This window comes from Leptosomus discolor, chromosome 14, assembly GCF_034619465.1.
Source record: "Leptosomus discolor isolate bLepDis1 chromosome 14, bLepDis1.hap2, whole genome shotgun sequence".
NCBI lineage: Eukaryota > Metazoa > Chordata > Aves > Leptosomiformes > Leptosomidae > Leptosomus > Leptosomus discolor.
In genome coordinates, this window is record NC_141404.1 from 11749418 (window position 1) to 11772451 (window position 23034).

General features: G+C 41.8%; 1 protein-coding gene across 1 annotated transcript in view; it reads left to right on the forward strand.

The window, feature by feature from the left end:
• Positions 1-1355: 1355 nt before the first annotated feature.
• The window catches only part of GRIN2A (glutamate ionotropic receptor NMDA type subunit 2A), a 186466-nt gene continuing 164787 nt past the window's right edge, over positions 1356-23034 (forward strand). Inside the window, exons 1-2 of the mRNA XM_086472887.1 lie at positions 1356-1373; positions 3882-4304. Of these exons, the coding sequence (XP_086329013.1) occupies positions 1356-1373; positions 3882-4304 (441 nt within the window). The remainder of the gene's footprint in view (positions 1374-3881; positions 4305-23034) is intronic.

The window sequence follows — 23034 nt, forward strand, 5'->3', positions numbered from 1 at the left end:
AGTTCTCGGTATTCTGTGTCTTGATGCGGTGAAAAGCAAACTTTAGGTTTCTTCTGGAACAGGTGCCTCGTTGAGTGGGTCTGACAAAATGTGCGAATTGGCCTGACTCTGAAGTATTTGGTGTATGATTGTAAAGAATGGAGCGCAAAAGAGGACATCACCTGTGCGGTAGCTGGTATGTTCATGCATGCAAACCCAGGTGAGTTGTGGCAGCTGGAGCAGGGTGGTGGAAAGGGGAAAGGGGAAGAGCGATGGAGCAAGGGAGGAGGTGCGGGGGCGTGTGGTGGAGGAAGGTAGTGGTGGTGTGTGGTCTGGGCAAGGGGGAAGGAGCTGCTCAACGGCAAGGTGGGTTGAACACCAGGGCTGTGTTGGGTGAGCGGGAGATGGAGAAACGGGCATGCTGCTTTGAAATGGGGGATGGAGCAGCGGGGATGGTGGAGCCAACTTCTACAGAGCATTTTTGTGATACATGGCTGCAGTCTGGAGCGTTTAGGGCTGCTTTTAGTGTGGAAGCTGCTGCTCCACATTCCCTCCCCTGAGCCCCATGTCAGGGATTTCTGGTTGACAGCCCCTGCATCACGGGAAAGGCGAACACTGGGGTTTCCCAGGCTACCAGGCTTTCGCTGGGGCTGTTAACGTGGGAACAGTGCTCAAGTTTGCCACTCTTCTGCCCCAAGCCCGGTGTTTTCACTGCTCTCCCACATCTGACACCCCCTCCTCCGACCGCCGGGGTCTGACTCATTTGCTGGTGCCTGTGGAAGCAGAGCGGGGAGGTGGGGAGCCTTCAAAGTAGCCGCGGCTGGTCGCGGTTTGACAAGGCGCCCCTGAGCGTCGCCCCTTCAAGGGTGGCGGGGCCGGGGGCGGCGGAGCGGAGCGGAGCGGAGCGGAACGGGCCGGCGCTGCCAGCCCGGAGCGGCGCAGGCGGCCCCCGCGCGGCGGCCGCCGGTGGATCCCGCCGGGTGGATCCCGCCGCGCCTTCAGGAACCGGCGCTGCCAGTCCCCGCCGCTTCCAAGAGGCTGAGAGGAGCGCGGGGGCTCCGAGGCTGCCGCCCTGGGGAACTGCTGCAGCAATATCTCAATTGCCCTTTAAACGGCAAAAAAAGGGGGGAGGAAGGAAAAAAAGATGAAGACGCTTAAATGCCTCCAGCCAAAAGTAAAGAGCAAATCTCAGTTGCAATGGCTCTGCTAAAACTTGATCATGCGGGGTTTCAGGCGGTAAAGAGCTGCCGGGCTTGTGTTTACTGCGGTGGGAACAAGTTGCAGGATGAAATCCAGGCATTAGGGGACCTATTTTCCACTTCGTTGTTTGCAAAGGAATCTACTGAAATGACTTTGAGGATCCTTAAACTGGAACTATGTGGAGGGAGAATGCAGTAAGTATTGCCTTTGTGGCGCCCGGCAGTTGGGGATGGGCTCGGGGGCACCGGGGCTGTCAGCGCCGCCGGCTCCGCCGCTCGCTGCTCGGCGCTTAGTTTCTGGTCAGCGCCGAGGACCGGTGAGGGAACGCCGGTTCCCTTCGCCTGGCGCGCCAGCGTCCTACATCTCACTGGGGTTGACTGAAGAAGTATCTCCCTGCATGTTTACTGGAAATAGTGAATGAAGAATCAAAGCAATCCGAGCTTTTTGTAGAGGGATCTACTCGAGTTTATGATGGGTTTATGATGAGTAGAGAATGAATCTGTTCTGTTACAAGATGAAACAGAGCTTTACCCCACACCGATTTAGCTGGTTTCCAGATTATGCTTGTTTTGAGCCTGTCAAGAGAACTCTTGCCCCTGATCATGTGAATTAGTTTGCTTTTAGCTGCTCTTTCCAGGTTGGATGTTCTTCCCTTAGCGCTTAAACCCGGGCGTTTCTCTTGGAAGCAAACGGGCGGTTGGGAGCCCAGGGTTTTCCTGACCTGGATAGGATGAGGGACGTTTTCCGGACGGCTGCGGGCTCACGGGCGCTGCTGTTAAGAAAGAGCTTAAATTTATTTCTAAAAGTGGAGGGGGGGGGGGGGGGCGGGGAACTTTTGAGTCTAGTCACTTTATTTCGCTTCGCTTGCCACATGAGATTGAAATGTTTATTTTCCGCTGTCAAATCTGTAACCTAACGGCTTTCCGTCGTCTCCTCTTCTCCCCCCGTTGTCCCGTCCCGTCCCCCCGTGTGCAGCCCCCCCGTGCCTGTCTCCCTCTCCGCCTAGCTGCCCTCCCGGGAGCCGATGTCGCCCGCAGGCTGCGGCGGGGACCGCGCGTGCGGCCAGCGGCGCGGAGGCCGCCCCTGAGCCCGGGCACCGAGGGGCGCGACATGCCCGCGGCCGCGGCATGCCCTGCACCACCACCGGCACCACCGGCACCACCGGCACCCGCCGCCGCTCCGTCTCCTGAGGCGCTGGGTACGTGGGACGGAGCCCCTCGGCCGCCAGGGGGCGCCATCGCGCTGTCGCGGCCGGAGGAGCCGCGGGTGCTCCCCGGTGCGGCGCGGCCGGTTACGGGGAGGGAGCTGCGACCGTGGCGGGCGCGGAGGGGCTCTGTGGGGGCTGATTATTATCGGAATTATTGTTTCTTGGGGTCTGAAGGAAGCTGAAGCGGCCTCGTGTCTGCGGGCGTTTCGGTTCGCTCTTTTCTGCCGCTCGCCGTGCTCCCGCTGCTGCTGCAGCGGGGGGAGGCTGCCCGCAGTGCAACGGCTGAGGAGCGCGGCGGCACTGGTGTGCGGCCAAATGGTCTCTCGAGTGCTCATCTCCTGGACTTGTCTGCCCGAAAGGAGGTGATGGTACAGCAAGCCCTCGTCTGGGGGTGTGTTTCAGCAGCGGATGGTTCTGATGATGGAGATAGGGCTGGCAGGATGAGAGGGGAGATCTGAAAAATGCCACCCCTGATTGGACAGCCCCGCTCGTGGTTTCTGTGTGACGCCTTGCAACAAGCTTGGCTTTATGTGGCACAGGGACTCCCTTCGTGCAGCTAGCAGAGAGCCAGTTATGGGGGTGGAAATCCCCTGGGGCACAGAAACAGGGAGATCCTGCAGAGTCAGACCTGCTCTCCCTCCTCTCCCTCCTTCAGACAGTTCAGATCGCTTCTGTGGCTCATCTCTCTCCCCGTCCTACTCTGTCTATATTCAGCCCCCGACAGAGATTCAGTGAAGACGTGAAGTAAACCAATGCAGTGATGCGCTTTTATGGAACACCCTCCCCTTCAACACCAGTGACAACTTTGTGTCTGAGATCAGCAGTTCTGAGATGCTCAAGTGAATGCCGTGTAAGAGGAGGGAGAAGAATTAAGATAGAATATTGTGCTTCTGAATCTGTTCCAGAAATGCAGTAGACTGTGCTTGAGCAGCAGCTGTCTAGGAGAGATCTTCAGTAATAAAACAGCATGTTTCTGGGATGCTGTGAGATATATGGAGTATATGGACCGGGGTTTCCAGCAGATCTCTGGCTCGCTTCTCTCATTTTGAGCTAAAGCACCTCTTCCTGTTAGACTGTGACTAAATTTTAAGTAGACATTAAGGACAAAGGAAAATAGATTTCTGTGTTTTACCTGTTTTAGGACGGCAAGGTTAAAGAGAAGGATGATAATGTCTTTTTTAATGATGTCAGTAATTTTAGTTTTGTTGGCCATCCAGGAAAAATTTTAATGGGTCTTTCCTCTGAACTCATGCTACACTTCTTGCCTTGCTTGTGGAAGACCAAGGAATACCTTGCTTGCTGTCGTAGGCAAGCCAGCTTTTTGAGGGGCTATAAGAGGCTTGAATTGAAACTGAGGTGAAGAATGCATTATAAAAAGCTGCTACAGTTTGCATTGTGTACAGAAGCTTTCTGTTTAAAGACTTCATTGGAGATATGCAGTATATACTTTTTTCTTCTCTGTTGTTTTTCTCATACAATGTGATCACTTTTACAGGGGACAAAGCTGGCAAAGATGAGGAAAATTGGCTGTGCTCTCCTGGTACTCCAAGCTCTTCTGGCACCTTTGGATCTTGTTCGTGGAGCAGAGAAAACTTATCCCATCCTGAACATTGCAGTGATTCTGGGAAGGACCAAGTATATCACAGAGAGAGATATCAGAGCTCTCTGGACCAGGGAAATGTCAGCAGACCTGACTGTTGATGTCAATGTAGTGACCCTTCTGGTGAACCAGACTGACCCTAAGAGCATCATAACACATGTTTGCGACTTGATGTCAGGCACCAAGATCCATGGAGTGGTTTTTGGAGATGATACGGATCAGGAGGCAGTAGCTCAGATATTGGATTTTATTTCTTCTCAGACTTCTATTCCGATTCTTGGAATTCATGGCGGGGCCTCCATGATAATGGCAGATAAGGTAGGAAAATTTATTAAAAACTTTCGCTAGTTCAATGTTCTTCACTGTGTTGATCTCTATGATGAATAATCGCTACGAGCATCAGAAGAGGATGCTTCTAATCGTCTCTCTGTACTTTGAAAAAGAGAAAAATGTACGGAGCAGTGTCCTTGTCGTTCAGTCATCAAATATTCTGAAATATTTTGGGGTTCATGTCTGAAACTCAACTTTCTGTCCATTGTAAAAGCAGTCCTAAGGAAATTTTATTCTCCAGCACAGAGTGCTGTCAGTTTAGAACTTTTACTATCAGATATGACATAGGGCTGTACAAACAACCTCAGAATAGTAGGTCCGTACAATTATTTTAGGGTTAAGATGTAAAATGAAAAAGATGCTCTGTGGTGCTTATAAGAAATAGCAAGGAATAGACCTGAATGTGTTTGAGGACAATAGTAGCAACAGGACAATCGTATTAAGCTGGATTGCTGTGATCCACTATAGTCTATAAATTAAGTAGTGTTGCAAACTTGAAGCAGCTCTTGTAGTCTATATTTACTAAATTAGATTTTTTCTAACCAAATACTTCTGATTTCTTACTATAGTTCATGCAAATCCACAATGGGGTTTTCTGAACTCTGGAGATAATGACAAAGTGTTTTGTTGGAAAAACATCTCTTTATGTAATCTGCTGGGAGATTGTGGAATGACCAAAGTGACTCATGCACCCAGCTCATGTTCCTTAACACTACAACAGTTTTTTAAAAATCCTTGCTGGCACTGCAGCACTGATGCTGTAAAACGATCAGTGCTGTTTCTGAAACAGGTGCTTAGCACCGTGCAGGACTCAGCTCTCTGACATGGACTGCTGCTTGGCCTGGAAGTCCAAGAGGAGCTCCCACCGTCGTGTAAAAGAGGAGAGCTGAAGAGGGAGTTCAAGTGTGGGTAGTCATTTACTGGTTTTCCAGCACACCAGGCTTTTCAATTTATTTCCTGATATTTGTACCCTTTAGGGTTTCTTATTCATTAAATATTGTTATTCCTTATAGGTGGCTTTTGAATTGTACAGAGCTCTCTGAATCCATCTAAAAATGAAGTGGTCCAGATATGTTGTTTCATAACTTGGGGGGGGGGTGGGGTGGGAAGAAGCAGGAAAGATGTAGTGATTAGAGTTGAGGAGTCAGCTTTGAACTTCTGAAACTTTTTACTGCTGGGAAAGACTTCTTCCACTGGGACAAGAGGTCTGTCTCTTGGTATTTTGAATGGCCTTCCTTTGAAACTTGTGCTATACAAGGGGAAGACAGTAAGTGCTGAATTTCAGCAGAGATGCTATAACTGGCTTTGACATCTTGTTTATGTGGAAAGATCATTACAGTCAGTGCTACTATCTTAAATGTAATTGCAGTGACCAAGTTACAGAGGCAATTGTTTAATGTGCTTTTAAATTACTGTACAGATTTACCCATCTTTATAAAAGATCTTTATATCTATATACCCATCTTTATAAAGCTGGCTTTATATATATGTATAGAAATTTTACTTGATACATATTTCACTCAACTTTCTATGCCAGTGTAAGAACGTTTGAAGATTCCATCCAGTGCTGAGTGGTGAAACACTGGTAGAAATCCTTACGGAATCAACCTCACACTTGGTGGCAGGTGCAGGATATTGCTGATACAGATCAATCCTTTACTTTTATGTAGTAATCTCTAGAAAATGAAATAGATGTATTTTTCTTGTCTCAGTAAGTTAATACTATTTTCATTGTATGCTAATGTTGTCATTATTATATTGCTGTCATTGATTTTAGGGGTTATCACAGTTTGCTAATAAAACATTTTTGTGCTGAAACTTGGCTTCTAAGATTTCCACTTGGGAAATCAAAATTGTTCTTTTGTATATTAAGACAGTATAAGAGAGCTGTCTTCAGTAGCTTGAATTGGCTGAAGGAATTGTTTGTTCATGTAACTAAAATTGACTTAATTTTTAACTTGGATTTTGCAGTGTGCAATGTCTTGCAACTGGGTTTGGGACATTACAGTAATTAGACTTAGATATGTCAGTCAATTAACCATTCATTTAGGAATAAATTCCTGGGAGTTGAAGGTGAAATTCACAGTGCTGTCATAAAGGCAGAGGAGATGAAGTCTGAGGGAGAAGGACTGCAAATGTAAAATCTGTCTTCCAAGTCAGTGTCAGGATTTTAGCCGAAACACATGGGTGTGGGCTAAATTGTGAAGTGGGTCAGTGTTTAAAGTCTTTGGTTTGTCTCATGCTTTGAGATGGCTGGATATGCAAAAAAGATGCTTGGTCCCAATCCTGCTTGTGGATGTTGTTCTCTGTCACTCTAGTAAGGCCATTTCATTTATGTCCTTATCGTGTGGCTCTAATAGATTTTTTTTCCTCCTCTGTGGCGTTATGCTGGTACTGTGTTTTAGATGACTGACTTCAAAATGTGTGTGTGTAGCACCTGCTGTTGGTGACACGAAGGTGGCACAACAGTTTGGTGAATTCTGTGCCAGGTCATTGTTATATGATGCTTAACTGTCCTAAAAGTGAACTAAACTGAAGGCATGGAAATGGGAAGTCATCTATAATGCTCTATACTGCTAAAGACTTCAGTGGAATGACTCAAGAGTAGATAAGCCTCCCATATTCTCTATGGCTAATAAATACTATGTCAAAGTGAATCTCACATGAAGAGCCATGTTTTTAAAAAGAAAAAGTTGTGCTAGGTTTCTAAGTAGGAGATATGCCCACATTTGGAGCATGCAGTGATTAACGCAGGACATAGAGCTTTTGAAGTGCTGAGTCCCTGTGCGAACATCTGTGAGCGGTGCGTAGTTTAGACTGCCGCCTCCGTCGGCCCAGCTGGCTGTACTCTGCTTCAGCGTGGTTAAAGTGTGCCTGCACCAGCTGAGGAGATATGTTGCTTGGTATAGACTATGAAAATTGACAGGCATGTGAAGCCAACAAAACTGGGATGTTTCCTGAACCTAGCTGTTCTGCCTTCACCTGACATCTGCAGTCAAAACCCTACCAACAAACCACTGTGACACTTAGGGGTGTGTGGTACCTACCTGATCCCAGCTGCTCTGTAGCGATACCCTTGGGACAGTGCCACACGCTCTGCCTCCAGCTGATTTTATCACATGCTGTTGGCAGAAACTCTCCTGCCAATGAACTGTGCTTTGGCTTTGGTCCCCAATTCTGCACAGACTTAAAACATATTCAGATGTGGGGTAGTCTACTGAAACGAGATTAGAATTGTGTCTGGGCATCTGTGCCAGCCTGCTGTGCATCATCATCCCTTGGAGGGTGCTGAAAACAGACTGGCTGTTTATTCATCTTGTATCTGTTGACATTTGAGGGATCTCAAACCAAACAGTACTTAGGAACTGTTTCCTGACTTGAGCATTTGGTTTTAAACTTAGTTACATTTGTTTCACCACATGATATCATTGTAATGATAGTATTTGTGATACTTTTCTAAAACAGAACATCATGGTTAGTTCTGCAACAATAATAAAATACTGTTTTCCTTCACAAGTGGGGAAAAATCCCCTATGTATTATAAATGCATTCAGGAATACTTAGTGTCTTTGAGCCATACTACTTTTGCATATTGCAAAATTAAGTCTTTCTAACTTCTCTTTAGAAATATTTCTGAAAGGCATAACTTGAAGCATTTTATTGCTGTGTAAGTACTGACAGTTTTAATGCGTAGCCGAACAGCATTAAAGGTGAGGGTGATTTTCCAGAAGGGCTATTACAAACTGATGCTTCTTGAAACAGCTCTGGAAATGTTATACGAAATAAATCTTTTTTTTTCCAAAAAATAATTACTATATATGGTTAAATTATCATTCTTCATTATTCTTTCTGTTGATAATATTTGCAATAAACATTTTTAATTGTTTAGTATAAAATCCCTTTTTGCATCTACTACCACCTTTGGCTTTTCTTTTTTACCCCCATTCTCCTTCAAAATAATAAACACAGAATCATAGAACAACTGAGGTTAGAAGGGATCACTGGAGGTTGTCTAACCCAACCCTAGCTCAGTGATGAGCTAACATCAAAGTCAGATTGCATCATCCAGTCAAGTTTTGAGTATCTCCATGGAGGTAGATACCACAGCCTCTCTGGGAAATCTGTTCCAGTCTTTAACATTTCTCACCATGCAAATATTCTCGTTGTATATCATTAGAATTCCCCTCTGTACCATGACCACATGCTCTTGTTCTTTTGCTGTGAGTCCAACTCTGCCTCTGTGCAGTTGTAGGCTGCAATTATATGTGTCCTTACCTGTCTCTTTTCTGTGGAAAAGAGTTCCCTCAGCCTTTTCTTGGACCTCCTGTGCTCCGGTCCTTTGGACTCACCCAGGTGTATTATTGATGCCTTGTATGGGGGAACTCAGAACTGGGCAGAGTTCTGCAGACGTGGCCTCACAAGTACCAAAGCGGGGACTGATCCCTCCCTCCAGCAGCTGGCTGTGTGTTATCACCGGAAGGGTGCACTGCTGGCTCGTGTTCGACTCCTTCGCCAGACCCCCCGCATCCTATGGCGCTGCTGGGATATTTAGTAAGACTTTTAACTGTGAATAAGTAGGGAGGGAGCCTCTACTTTTAAATCTTGTTAATTCTTTTGGTGGATATTTTTCAGGCACTTTACTGAAGTACTTGTAGATGTTTGCATTAGCTGTCAGTTTCAGCTCCTTGTAGACACCGTTGGAATTGCTCTGTTTTTCCTCATTCCTGAAGTACAAAAACGGTGGCATGCTTACGCAAACCAGAACTCTAAGCCCAGCCTTATAACTGTGATGACAGCACATCCGGACTCCTGTCTCTGGCACTGAGAATTTACACTTATACGTGACTTTGTATGCTGCTCTTAAGGTTCCTCTACAAATCTTACAACTTCTTTGCCATATGTCCTCATAGTGCAGGGATCATATTAACAAAAAAAGAAAAAAGTAGGAAGAAAAAGTTCAAACCCCACACTTCACATTTGCACTATGCATATGTGTACTTCAATTCTTATGCTTTAAAAATTGTTATGATGAATTGGGGGGGTGTTTGGTTGGTTTTTATTGTAGAAACTTTTCTGAAGATCATACATCATGGAGCGTGTTCATCAATTTGCGTGTCTTCCTATGCATTATGTAGACTTCTGTCCAGTTCATCTAGTTGGCTTGTAAAAGCAGCCCTGTATTTTTACTGAAAATCTTAAATTTAAATTTTATGACTTTTCATTCCTGCCCTTACTGATAACTGATATGAGCATGTGTGTGGCACGGTACTCCTGAGCACGATATTAACTTTGGCTTTGACTGGTACTGCAAAAGACTGGGAGATTAAGTTGTAGTATCATAAATGCTTTAGTGCAAAAATACCTGTATTTGTGTAACTAGCGTTTCAGGTCTAGGTGTAATAGCTTGCACTATTGTTCCATTGCAGACAATACTTGCAGCATCTGCCTCTTTTAAAGGAGCAATTGAGTTTGACTTTCTTTCCTTCTAGCTATGCTGAGTTATGGGAATCATAACTTTCAGATAGTCTCATTTTTATTTTGAACTACAACAAAAGTGTAGCATTGACCTCCTTTTGTGAATCTGTGTTTACTTGACCACATCCATAAAAGTCAATCTGTATGTATTTTTAAAAAATAAAGTTGTCTTGCACATCCATAAAGATTTTTAGAACTAGGCTCATAATCTGTGGTCATGCTTTTTATGCACAGATGCCATAATTGCTGTTACCAAATGTTTAAAAACATGCTTGAAATCTGTCTTACTGAGGTACCTGAAGTGAGTTGGTACAATCTCTTGTGCTCTTCTTCAACAGGAGCCAGTGGTCTGGGAGCGTGAGGTGGTTATGGTACAGCATGCTGGTTTGCATTGCTGTGCTTGTGCTGTCATCGCTGTGAGAAAGCAAAGCTTTAACAGTGGGAGCTGCAGCGCTCACTGCTTTGAGCTGTGTCTCAGAACTCAGAGGAGCATTATATTAATGATGTGAGCCTTGCTTTCTTGCTCGCTCTTTCCCGCTGTATTCTTTTCTAAATTATTTTCCTAGCTATTTCTGAGATGATTACATGATTCCTCATTCTCTTGTCCACACAAAATTTTCCCTCTTAACTTAGCAAAGGAAAGCGTGGAGGATTTTCTGGAATACCGTGAGAGTAGACTTAAACTGTCACTCTTGTGGAGTTGAAGGGAGGGATATTTGGGTTAATTTTCCTAAGTAGGTGGAAGATATTTTTGAAGAGATTTGGAATTTCTGTAACTAATAAGCAGATTGTAGGAAATGGAAATCTTCTAGAATTTACTTGATTTTTGATGTAGCTCAGGTGTGGGTAAGTTCCTATGTTTTTTAGCTTGCTTAAGTTGTCACAGGTGCAGCTGAGCCTGAGGTGTGGGGTGATTCCTGTAAATCACTCTTATTTAGGAGAGAAGAGTGTTTGCCTTCATTTGGATCTAGTCATTTGCAGTAAGAGCAATATACTTTCATTTCAAAGGTACAGTTTTCTTTCTCTTCAAACTATCTGTTCTTATAGTTCTTGAAAACAGAAATCCGTAAGTGTCTTTGTTGTGAGCAACAACAGAAAACTGCTAGTAAGTCACTGTTGTAGATCATCCATGCAATCTCTCCAAAGTATTGCCTGCTTATAGGTAATTATAACACAACAGACTCCTGAGCTGTAAAAGTAGGACACCAGACCTTCAGCATAATTTTCTGCTTGCAGACATTCCTTGTGGGATCTTTGGAATTTTTTTCCAAAGAACATTCTCAAATGCAAAATCAAAAATTATTCCCTTTAAGCTACAAAATAATAATGTATAATAAACCACGTAAGATATTTTTGGCGATCAGAATATATCCAGAGAACATACCTGAAAATATTCATCCTAATGAAATTGTGTAGTGAACAGAGGGGCCTTGATATCATGTCAAACATTTTTCATGTTTCATCTATTAAGTATTTTTGAGAGGATGCTTACATTACTTCAATAGACAGTTTAACAGTGTGTTTTATTTGTCACTTATTTGAACTAACAATTTAATTTGAAGAATTTCTTTATAACTTTTTTGGACTTGCTTGGAAGATATCTGGGGTAGATCTGCCTACATCAGTGATGGTACACAGAGCTTTGTATAGATGAACAGGCAGATTTTGCAGTCCATATCTGTTTTTATTTGTTAGAAATCTGCAGTCATCTGGGCCAGTTTTGCATGTACCCTTTTCTCCCCCTCTTCCTTCCTCCCCCTTCCTCTTCCTCCTCTCTTTCATGGAGCTATGAAGTTGTGTGGATTTTACTGAGGGAGACCAGCCTGGACTGTCTCCACACCATCTGTCACCATATTGTTTGCTTAAATCCTTGAGATATTTTCTTCTGTACTTCACTGAAATAAAACTGTAACAGCATCATTGGCTGTTTATGTTAGATTTAGACTTAATTTCCTTGGAAGAAAAACCCTGTGCTTGCAACTGAGGTGCATAAGCTCAATGCACAGTTTGTAAAAATGGCCATGGTTTAATTCCCTTAGTGCAGAGCTCCAGCTGCACTGCATGTTCACCCTCTGACCAAGGGCCGCTGTGGCTTCTCAAGGTGGAGACCTAGCTGGGGGTCTCATGGCCCTGGAGAGGCAGTACTGCTCGTGGATTGCACTTAGGTCTCCCCATTGTTTCTAGGGAAGGTTTTGTGCTCTTGTGTAAATGCATAGCAGCTAGCAAGCATTTCTTTTTTGAGTATTTGCACTCGAAGAAGCTGTGCTAGAAGGCCCGTAGTAATGTATCTTCCTCTATCCTGAGACTTGATATATTGGCTCAGGGAAAAGTTGGGACTCGTAGGCTGTGTAAAACCAGAACTGGAAATAAGATTGGTTAGAAGGGGGAATATTTTGGAGAGAAATTAAAGTGTGTAGAAGAAATGTAGTATCAAAGCTGAACAACCAACAGGAAAACTAGCTTGTTTCCTGATATGCAAACGTGATATTCCAGGTTGCAGGTGGAGGTTATTTGATACCCAGCAGCCCTGGTTTGTGGTGTGCAGTTAACATCATCTCACCTTTCTTAACAGCAATCTTCCCTGTACTTCCCATACTCATGAAGCTTAAGTGATCAAAAAGCCTAAGTGTTTGGACAAGTTATCTCTTACTTAGGGAAGAGCAAAAATGGTCTGGAGAAAGGTCTGTGCCTTCTGGGACTCGGGCATGAGGGGTCCATTGCTGCCTGCTGGGGTGGGCTGAAGGGTACACAGAGTTCCCTGATCAACCTTTGCGATTGATTAAAACCTCTTGAAAAAGCAACAGTTTCTAGTCCAAATTTGTGACTAAGGTTTTGTTTGAATACTGACTCTTTAAGCTCTGCATGCAGATTAAAGAAATAATTCATAAATGTATGTATCTAGATAGTCTAATCCATTCCTACTTCCGTCATCTCAACAGCAATAGAGACTGAACTAAAACTGACCTAGGAAATCCAGCAACATATCTGAGGTCATACACTGGTCCTAAACTTCTAGAATGTGGAAGAATGTGATTTTACAGTTATGAACAGAGAATAATTAGCAAGATTAACCTGTGTTTGGAAGGGCAAATTCAAAGCAGTCCCTTTTGGCCGTAATACACTAAGAAGCACATTGGAGGGCTGTGGATGAGATTTGATTAAAACACAAATATTCTGTATACAGCTCCAAAATTACTTTGTTTCTTTTGGAAGTCATCTTTTGTTTCATATTTAGGCATGATCAGGTCTGAGAAAACTAGGTCTGTTTTTTTGGTATACTTGCAGGTTCTTCTCCCTGCTTTCTTCCAGATTCCTTTGCTGAAGGTGGAGAGGAATGGTGAGAGAATAAAGGTGGTCATCCTCTTGCTTTTAATGTTCTTCTTCAAGTACATTGATTTACCTGCTCCTCAGGATGGAGACTGAAAGTAATAGTGGTTTGGTGTGTCGACTTGGCTGATGGTAGTGTAATTTCCCAGCAGGATCATGTATACCCATCTTTCAGTAGACTGGATAAAATAGATTTTTTTTTTGTTTGTTTGTTTTTTTCAGATTGAGACTATACACCTTTCAAATTTAAAATTATGTATCCCTTAATCTAGGTTTTGAGTAAGCTTTCTTGGGGAGGTGCTTCATTACCAGGTGACCCTTCAGTCAGTGTTTTAGGCTTTCCGTCTCCAGCATAGGTTTGGAAAAGTAATTTTCTTTTAGGCTTTTAATGAAGATAGGCTGGACTGTTTCCTTGTCACAAGTTACCTGCTGCGGCATGACTGAGAACACCTACGCTGGTCTCACTCCACAGCCTTCACTCAGTGTGTGTAACTGTAGCCTGCCTTTTGTGCATCTCAGAGCTAGATGTTTCTATAAACATGTTTCATTCAAGGGAGTGCTGGGTGGGAAGCTGTGTATCTTTTCATCTTTTCCTTTTGTTTCCTTTTCTTAACAGTGGGTTTGGTTTTGGTTTGTTGGTTTTTTTTTTTTTTAGTGTCCCAACTTTTGGTTTAAGATTTCTGCCTGTAATTTTGTTGATACAAACTTTTGTCTGTTTTTGCTGACCAGCTTGTCTCTCCCCGTGACTAGAATTAACAATAGGACTGCTTTGTTTTCACTACATCGATTTTGTGTCTAGTGGAAACACACTGCATATGTGGATCCACTAGGAAAGAGGAAAGAGCAGGGATTTTACAGCCACCTTCCAGCTCAACACAATTTACAATACAATTAGGAAAGACAGTTATAATTGAATAAACAGAAAATAGAATTAAGGTAATGTGTTCTAAGTACGTGACATTGCTGTAATGAGTTGCTTTTAGGAGTTACAGAAACATATAATTACCAGACAAATTGCATGTTATTTTTGTGTGTGAGGCTAATTAAGAGTTCTGGGTAAATTGTGTTGGCAGAGGCATCAGAGCTATATGAAGTACCTAATTGGGATGAGATAAGGCTTGTGAATCATCATAAGAAAACAGATGCAAAAACTTGGAAAGTGCCTGTATTCTAGTCAAGTACCATTTAGGATGGTCTGGTTTATTTTCAACAAGCACGTGATCTTTGTAGTAAATAAGCTAACCCTGTCCTTTGTTTCTTTGACCTGTTTTGCCATCCCCTCCTCTCTCCTTTCTCCATGTGTATTTTAGCTATTGTTATCTACAAAAAGGCTGAAATTTCCTGTTGTGGAATCTGGTTTCTAGTGAAAGGTGTGGATGAGTCCAATGCTTAGCATGCAAAACATTAAGCTCTATCACTAACTATGTAGCAGCAAACTGATACAGAAGTTGTGAGAAGCAGCATTTGCTTCCTTCACTTGCTCTTGACTGCATTTTTCTTACCCAGTCTATTCTGTATGCAAATCTCCTTTCACCAAACAGCTGCTTCCGAATACCCTGCCGTTATGCTGATTTCATCTGCAGCCCGTCTATTTGCTGTTCTACTTTACCCTTGGCTGTCACCCTAGTGTTAGAGTTAGGGTGGTGGTGGAGTTTCCATTTATTGCCTGAGTTCACTTCTAGCAAGAAGCAAGATTGACCAGGAGAGAATATACCTCTCAGCTTAAAATTATGTATCCCTTAGTGTTAGGAGTACTGGGATTCTTTCAGTGTACACAGAGCACAGATGATAGTTGTGCTAAAATAAAGTTAATTGGAGCAAATAAAAATTCTGTGGAATCCCAAGAAGAAAGTAAAAACTGTTACAACTTTTAAGCTGAGCCTGTCTATATTTAATAAGCAGCAAGTAGAGAAAAGATGAGAAACTAAACCAAGTGAGGTAGGGTAATGTTGATGGAGAGCTGAGGTGGTGATAAACCAGCAATAGAAATTGCTAATGAAAGTGATCTATTTGTGAAGAAAGAAGTATGAGGAAACCAAAAGTATTCAAAACTGAAGTTTCTGTCTTGATATCTCTTCAGGGTTCCTGGACTTGAGATTCTGGACAATTCTTCTCCTGTCCTAAGTGATTCCTTCGGCATTCATTGACCAGCTTTACATACCCATATAGGGGCCATTTGCTTTTCTTGGTGCAATGTAGGGAGTAGGCTGTAGTTATCTGGAAATTGAAGTGTTGGAGTCTGCATGCTTCTCTTCTGATGTCATTTAGAATTTCCCTACTGCTTTTATTTTTTCCTTTAGTACAACATCTGGGACAGGGTCAGTCTGTAGGCTTTTCTAAATTTTGCTCCTTTATTTTGCTATGCACTTGGCTGGCTACTGTGTCCAACACTGCTGTCCTTCTATGTAAACATCGGTTTCTATAGAAAATGGAAAATTTTTTAAATAATTCTGTGATCTGTAGTAATACGTGTACTTTTTTCTATGTATATGTGTTCACTGTTTAGGTGCTTTGCGTGGGTGCCTTGCTACCTTGGATTTTTAGGAACTGGCATTTGAAAATATATTTATGATTCCCTTTTATAATTGATTCTCAATTCAGTTTGAATTTCAGATCTCCCATTAGGGGCTTCAGAATACTTGGAGGCAGGACAGACTGGCAGTTAAAATATGTGAAAATAAATCACTTTCCACAGTGTTAAGTGGCTCACTGATTCTGTGGTCTCCCCTGTATGTGAATGTGTTTTGCTGTTGCTTTAAAATATTACTGAGACTCATGTTTACTGGCACTTACTTTACTTACTGAAATTGTGATTGTGTCCCCAGAACAAAGTTATGGATTGGGAATTACATAAATGCTGATGTTGTCTAAATGACTGGTTGTATCGTGAGGTTGAAAATGAGCGGTGTCTTCAGAGAAGAGAGCATAGGAAAGTGTCAGACAAGGATAGTTTTGTCTCTCTGAAGGGTAGGCTCACTTGCAGAAGGAAAAATACAAGTTTATATGATTTCCATCCACCCCGCCACCTCCCCTCAGGTTGGCTAAAGTCAATAAATGAACTTCATAGCAGTTTGCAGATATACTCATCCTGTAATTTTTTCCAGTCTTAACAATTTTAAAAGTTGTGTGTCACACTCTTTTTTTTTTTTTTTTCCCCCAGCGTTTTCCGGACACAGGCTTCTGGCTGCAATCTCTTTTGCTTTCTTGTTGTTGTTCTTTGCTATCTATCGCCATTTTATAGCATAAGAATTACTGGAATATTTCCAATGGCCAGTGATAAGTGAAATGACACTAAATAGCTGACTTTGGACAGGTGGAAACGATAGAAAATCTTCACATTTAAAATATCCTGAACAGTTGTCTAATAGCTCCTCACTATATACAAATATTTTCAGATTCCCAGTTTCTCATAAAAACATATCACATGGTCTCTGAATTAAAATTTAAATCACTATGTGGGAAGTTTATATGGGAGCCAGCTGCCACCTTTAATGGCCATTGCAAGCCTTACCAATCTTTGTTGTGTGTTTGCTTAAGTTGTTTTCTTTCTGTTTAAGTGTGATCACCATTGGCTTGAGAGGAACTGTTTTCTGCTTTACCTTTTTCACAATACGAGGCAGAGATCTTAACATAGTGAGTTATTTCGTCCAATAATAACATGTAATGGTCCAGCTCAGTAATCCTTGTTCCAGTGTAAGTCCTATTGATTTGTTAAGCTGCAGTGGACACTTCCTGAAAGCAGTGGAAAACTTAAGCGAAAATAAGAATGAACTTTGCTAATTTCCCACCCTCTAGTGCTTTTTTTACTGTCTGATAAGTAAGTTATAGGCATGCAGAGCCTTAGTTTGAAATAACTTATGCAGAAAACAATTCTCTAGGTCACCAAAGGCATTTCTAAATGCCGAGGAGCATACTTCTACTAGGAAAAGATAGCATCCAGGCCGTGTACAAGTCCCACAAGGAAAGCAAAAATCTTGCTTGTGGGATCCTGGCTGCAACATGATTGACTTCACAATGAAGTAAAGGACTAGGGGCAAGTGCAAAGCAAAAAAATACTTTAAATATTTAGTCCTTTAATAATGCCTACTTAAATGCTTTTCCTGAAGATTTGGATGCTGCAATGCAGAGAGAAGAGGGAAGGGGCTTGGTATGATTATATAAAAGGCCTAACGATGCAGGCATAGCCTCTTAATGTCTGAGGTGGAAAGTCCAAGCAACATATTAGACTTAAGGCATATTCTGCTTAGAAGAGCAGTCTCTAGCTAAAAGAATGATTCGGTACGTTAAGGGCCATAATGGTACTTGGAGTGCTCTCGCTGAAATGACTTGCTGGACTGCTGGTGAAATGTCTTGTTGTCAAGTGCTCTTGTTGACATGGCACCTGGTTTTACTTAAGTTAAACCTGATATTCTATTTAAACTTCATTTGGTAATTAGATTTTTGTCTTACCAGGTCACTTTAAGGTTTCATTTGCATGTTTGACCCAGTTAAAAACTCTGTTATTAAAACAGCTTTTCTGATTCAGCTCAGATGGTAGTATATTTTCCTTCTTAACAAGAATTCTAGTGTTGTATTAAAAAACACACATTCTCCCTCCCATAGCTTCTTTTTAAATCAAGTATGTACAGTAAGTCTGACTCCCTATTGAGCTGGTTTAATCATTTGTTTTTCCATCTGCAGAGAACCAGTTCCCAAAGTAACTTCAAAGAGCCTTGCCTGAGTAAAAGCTTCCAGCTTCGGAGCAACAAAGATTACAGAAATATGCTTATGCAATAACCTCTGGCTCTCTTGGCATGGAGGCGACAGCTGAATATTTGCCTTTATTATTCTGTTACTATAGACCTTAAATGTTTGTAACTGAAAGTTTTACTGCCGCTTTGCTTTTGCCTGCCTCGGTAACTATGCGCAGTGTGATGTGTTACATGAGTGTGCGGGCATGGCATTTGTAGGCTCAAGGGGAGCACTGGCTTTCTGGGTCTTGAGGTGATCTCATATAACTTCATCATATGCTTGACATAAATTGTCTATAGACAAGTCTGAACACTTGCAATAGCAAATACAGACTATTTGTTATATTTTTTATTTAATCCAGCCTGATTTGCGCAGGCTTTAATCAAATGATGAAGAAGCTTCAAGTGAAATCACTCCTGGGTGAGCGGTATCTTCCCTTCTTCGTTTTTAAAATTTTCTGTTGACATGTGTAGACTCTCAGCTTGCTAAAAATAAAAACAATCCCCTGCCCAATACAGATAAATAGACAGAGATAAATATTTTATATCTAATGGATATGTCATGGTTTTGAGTACAGTAACAAATACAAAGTAGTTAAAATTGCCACTAGGGTGTTTGAGAATCTGCCTCATAAAATTGCAATATAAGTAATTGTCTTTATTCCTGTAGTCTTCCTAACTGGAGGCTGTGCCTTATTCATGGCATTCCAGTGCAGCAGTTGTCGTTACCGTTTTGGAGAAATGCTGATTTTAATTTTTTTTCTTTTTTTTTGACAAAACTCCTATCTGAGAATCAGCGTGTCTGGGATTTGTCCCAAATTAATTTCCTGTGGAGAGAAGAGCTATAAGTTTGGTCTGAGTACAGTGACTCTTCTGGATTGTAATATCTGTCAGGAGAAATGCACTACTTTGATTTTAACTGAAGCTATTTCAGATCTTAATTTTTGGCTTAATCGAATCCTTAACCATAAGCAAATCTAATTCTGGCATACTATTTCAATTGCACAGACCTTCATTTCTGACTAAGGATTGGAGGGATTAACCTAGATTGTAGTAGTTCTCTCCATGACCGGCTGGATAGGATTAAAATTTCTGTGCTGCTCATTGTGACTGTTTATTTCAGTTTTTGAATATTAGTTATGTCTGTTGACCGGCACAGGAAATTTTCTGAGAATAAGAGTACAGCTAAAGGGCTGTATATTGAATTCACTGGATTGCATTGTGTTTCAATTAAAAAACTCCTCATGCTTTGCTTGTTTACAGTACCACAATGTATAGTTTAGCATATTCTAGATTAATTCTGCAGTTTGCAGTATTAATAAATGTATCAGCTTTGAGACATGGTAAAAATAGATATTTTAGAAAAAATTAAAGGGATAAACCAAGAATGGCATTAAGTTTAATAGGACCAACTTATAACTTAATTTTGCTTAGAACTGGTTGTATGAAACAAACTTTTCTGGGCCAGAAGCTGGCAGGGTGTTCTGATATAATTTGTGTTGGTATTAGAAATAGAGACAATTTCATTCTAATGTGCCAGGAAATGAAGGAACTTCTGGAGTATTGTCTGCAATTAGTCTCCCACATTCTAAAAAGCCCTGGCTAATCTTGTAATGGGTTTAGAAATTAGTTACTTCAGTGATTGCGGAATGGAAAGTCTCACCTGCAGCAGATGAGGTGAATTGGTTTTGTTTAATCTAGTAAAAATGAGCCTGGGAGGGGAATATGGTAGCTGGATATAGGATGAAGAAAAGCTTGTTGAATAATGTAAAATGAGTTGATAGGAGGACTGAAACTAAGGTGGGCATTATTTGGGTGGGAAATTGAAAGCAGTGAATAGTATTTAGAAGGAAAATTACGAAGTTCAGGAATGGCAAGAAGCCAGCTCGTGTTTTGATGGAAACTGGTCAATGAATGAAGAAGGATGAGGACTTGCAGTATGAAGTTCTTTCTCATCCTGTGTTCTTCTTCACATTTATAAAAAGCTTGAGATAACCATACAATACCATAATAAGAATATCTCCAACTCTAGACAGGCTTATGTCAATGCTATATTGGGTGAAGATGAAGTGGGATAAATAGTCATGATGTCCAGCTGATCAGAAAGTCAAGGACTGTGCTTATGAGTCTTGGAAAGACAGACTGGCCTTGGGATACTTATAGGAATATAATAAACTAGGTTCTAAGAATTTCTAAAGCCTCAGCTCCTAGAAAAGGATGTACTTTTTATTTCCTGGAGAAATGTTAATTTTATCTTTTTATTTTAAGTGGGAGAATTTATGACTGTTCTTTGGGTATTTCTGCCTTGTTGTATTTTATTCTCTTGTGCCTCAGGCAGCAGCAGAATTCTCAAGAGAGATGTGGTGAAGACATACTCTTGTCTTGGAGAAATGTGTTTGCCACATGTCATCCTGTTTTATTAGGGGAAAAAGTGAATGTGTTAACAGCCATGGAGCTGCATGGTTGGAATATTCATATTGGTTGATTGGAAGTATTACAGTATTCATAATGGTGAAAGCTTTGTGAGTCTTGTGGTCTAGTCTCACCATAATCTGCACGCGATGTTGCCTGCATATCAGACATGCTCTGTAGTGGTTTACATGGCATAAATTTGTGGGCAGCCTGGGTTGTAGTTGCAGCTAGACACCCAGGACACTGCAGTTTTTAATGATGGTGCTGGACATTCATTGCCAGTCTGTGGATTGAAGACAGAAGTGGGACAAGCATGAAAAAAATCTCGTGTTTTTCTTGATGGCAATGTGTGCATGATTGTGTAAAAATCGGATCCCCATTATGTTTTCTTCCAGTAGCTGAGTGACCTTGTTTTCTTTTGGAAAACCAAGCCGTGGGTGCCCCATTTGCATGAATATGTTCCACAGGATGCTTTCAATTTTGCTGTATTTGGTTTCTGTGTTACATAGGCATGTAGAAGCCAATTGTAAACTGTTCATGTTTTCATGATTTTGCAGATTACCAGGTTTAACAAGTTCCTCACTCCTATCCAATTGCTTCTGCCTATTATCAGTTACTGTGATAATTTCTTCCAAAGATCTTAATTCTATGACCTCTAAATACCAGAAAGAAAGATTTAAACCCTCTTAATGCTCAAATGAGTGTTTTCAGGTTTAAGTCTGCGGTGGTATTTCTGTCTCTGTAAATAATCAGGATTTCTAGACCAACTAACTGTCGTTGGCACTGAGAACTGACTTGCTGAATACACCGACTCTCATTCAAGAGTTTGGTTCATACAGCAAAATCTGTTAGTTCGTTCTTGTGCTCTGGAGAAAGGGTTTCTAGTGAGTGCCATGACAGGCAGGGGATATATCATGTGCCATGAGCTAATATGTACGTGGTGAATACAGAGAGGTAATGATAGCATGATTATTGTAAGTAACCAGGTCAAGGAAGTAGAAATTGCTGAGTAAGTACAATGGTTTTTTTGTTTGTTTTTTTTTTTTTAAGTGAGGGAGAAAACCTGATGGAACGGTGTATGTGAAGAGATGTAGAATATCTGGGGATGGATAGGGTTTTTTTAAAAAAATCTAGATAAGTGTGCAGATAAACACTTTTCTGGATTTTAGGCACCTTGTAATTTCATTTCAGGATCCAGGGCCCAGTTCCTTTTCTGGCCACACTGTTGGTATTGCCTCACTTCCGAGATTATACCTGGAGCAAACTTACTATTTCCCTGCAGGTGGAAACCTGAACATTAAAGGTAGGGTAGGTTGCTCTGGGGTGTGCTCCCCTGGGGGGTGCTCCTTGCAGGTGATGTGCGTGTAGCAGATCTGCTCCCATGGGTATGAAGGGGAGCACAGCCCTGGACCTGGAGGCCAGCATTTGCCCTGTAGCTCAGGAGCAGCATTAATGCAGATGATGCCACTTCTATCTGTGGCTGGCTTAGGCTGTGAGAAAGAGTTTCAAAGACTCAGTGAGACAGAGAATGAAGCCTAGAGATATTGATAAATATCCATTTAAACTTTGAAAATCTCTCCTGGCTGTTTCCCCTGGGCTGCTGTAGGTGTTCTACACAGCTGTCCTGAGGAACTGATGATTTCAGGTGTCTGCTCACAGAGCTTGCACAGTCTTCAGCTGTGAAAGGTTCCTCAGAGACAGCATATTTCATCTGGCCTTGTTGAGCAATTGCAAATGAGTGTTACTATCACTGAGAATTTGATTTTATTATTGAATAGCTCTTTTAAAAAGCTACAGAAGGTAATGCATTTCAGAATCTGTAATTTTTGTGCAGATTCAAGCTGGGTAAGGATGTATTCTCAGGACTCAAAAGGCTCTGCTCCAAGTACAGGACATGATATACATATACAGCAGAACATTAGCAAAGGAAGACTGTAAAAACGTTAGTTATGCTGCATTATTTGATTTCCATTCTGTGTGGCTGTGTTTAAAGAACTGAAATGGTCTCCTTGCAGGAATGGAAGTTTCTTCCTGAAATAATTTAATGAAACAGCTGAAGTCTTTACTGATAATTTACTGTGGCTGGAGAGGAAGGTTGAAGTGATGTGCTAATGAATACTACATATGGTCTGCAACACATGAGTGGTACTGTTGATAATTTTTTTTTTTCACCAAAAAAGACTGAATGGGATAAAATTCTGTTTCGAAGTAACCAAGGATGTTTCTTCCCTAAGCAATTCAGACTTCTTCCAGACTTCACTAATAGTGGAATTGTAATCTGTTTACCTCTTACAGCTGTTTCATTTTCAGGGACCTGCAGAAGCCAATTATTTTTTGATAAAGTGCTTATTAATGAAAATATGTGGCTGTGCTGAAAGAAAAGGCCAGTGCAGGTGTAAAAAAAGTGCTTCAGAAAGTTTAAGGCACTCCTAGCTGTGTTTTTTTGGGAGAGAAGAAGAAAAAAGTCAGAGCAGCATCCTTGGTTTTAGTGTTTGTGTGATGATCCTTGCTTTCTTGCAGTGAGAGTGAGGTAAAAAGAAGGATACCTCTCAGTTTGAAAAAGAAAACAGATGCGTGCTCTGTTTGTTTGTACTGAAGTCATTAAGTAAGGCAGTATGGAGTGCTGGAAAAGGTTAGTGTAGTTTTGTGAATTCCTTGTCCAGACACAAGTTCATGGATTTCTTTTTGAAGTACATGGCTTAATCTCTTGAGTTAGCAAACCCAGTATCACTTAGCATTTCTGTTTTCACTGACTTACCTAACAGAAGAGAGCA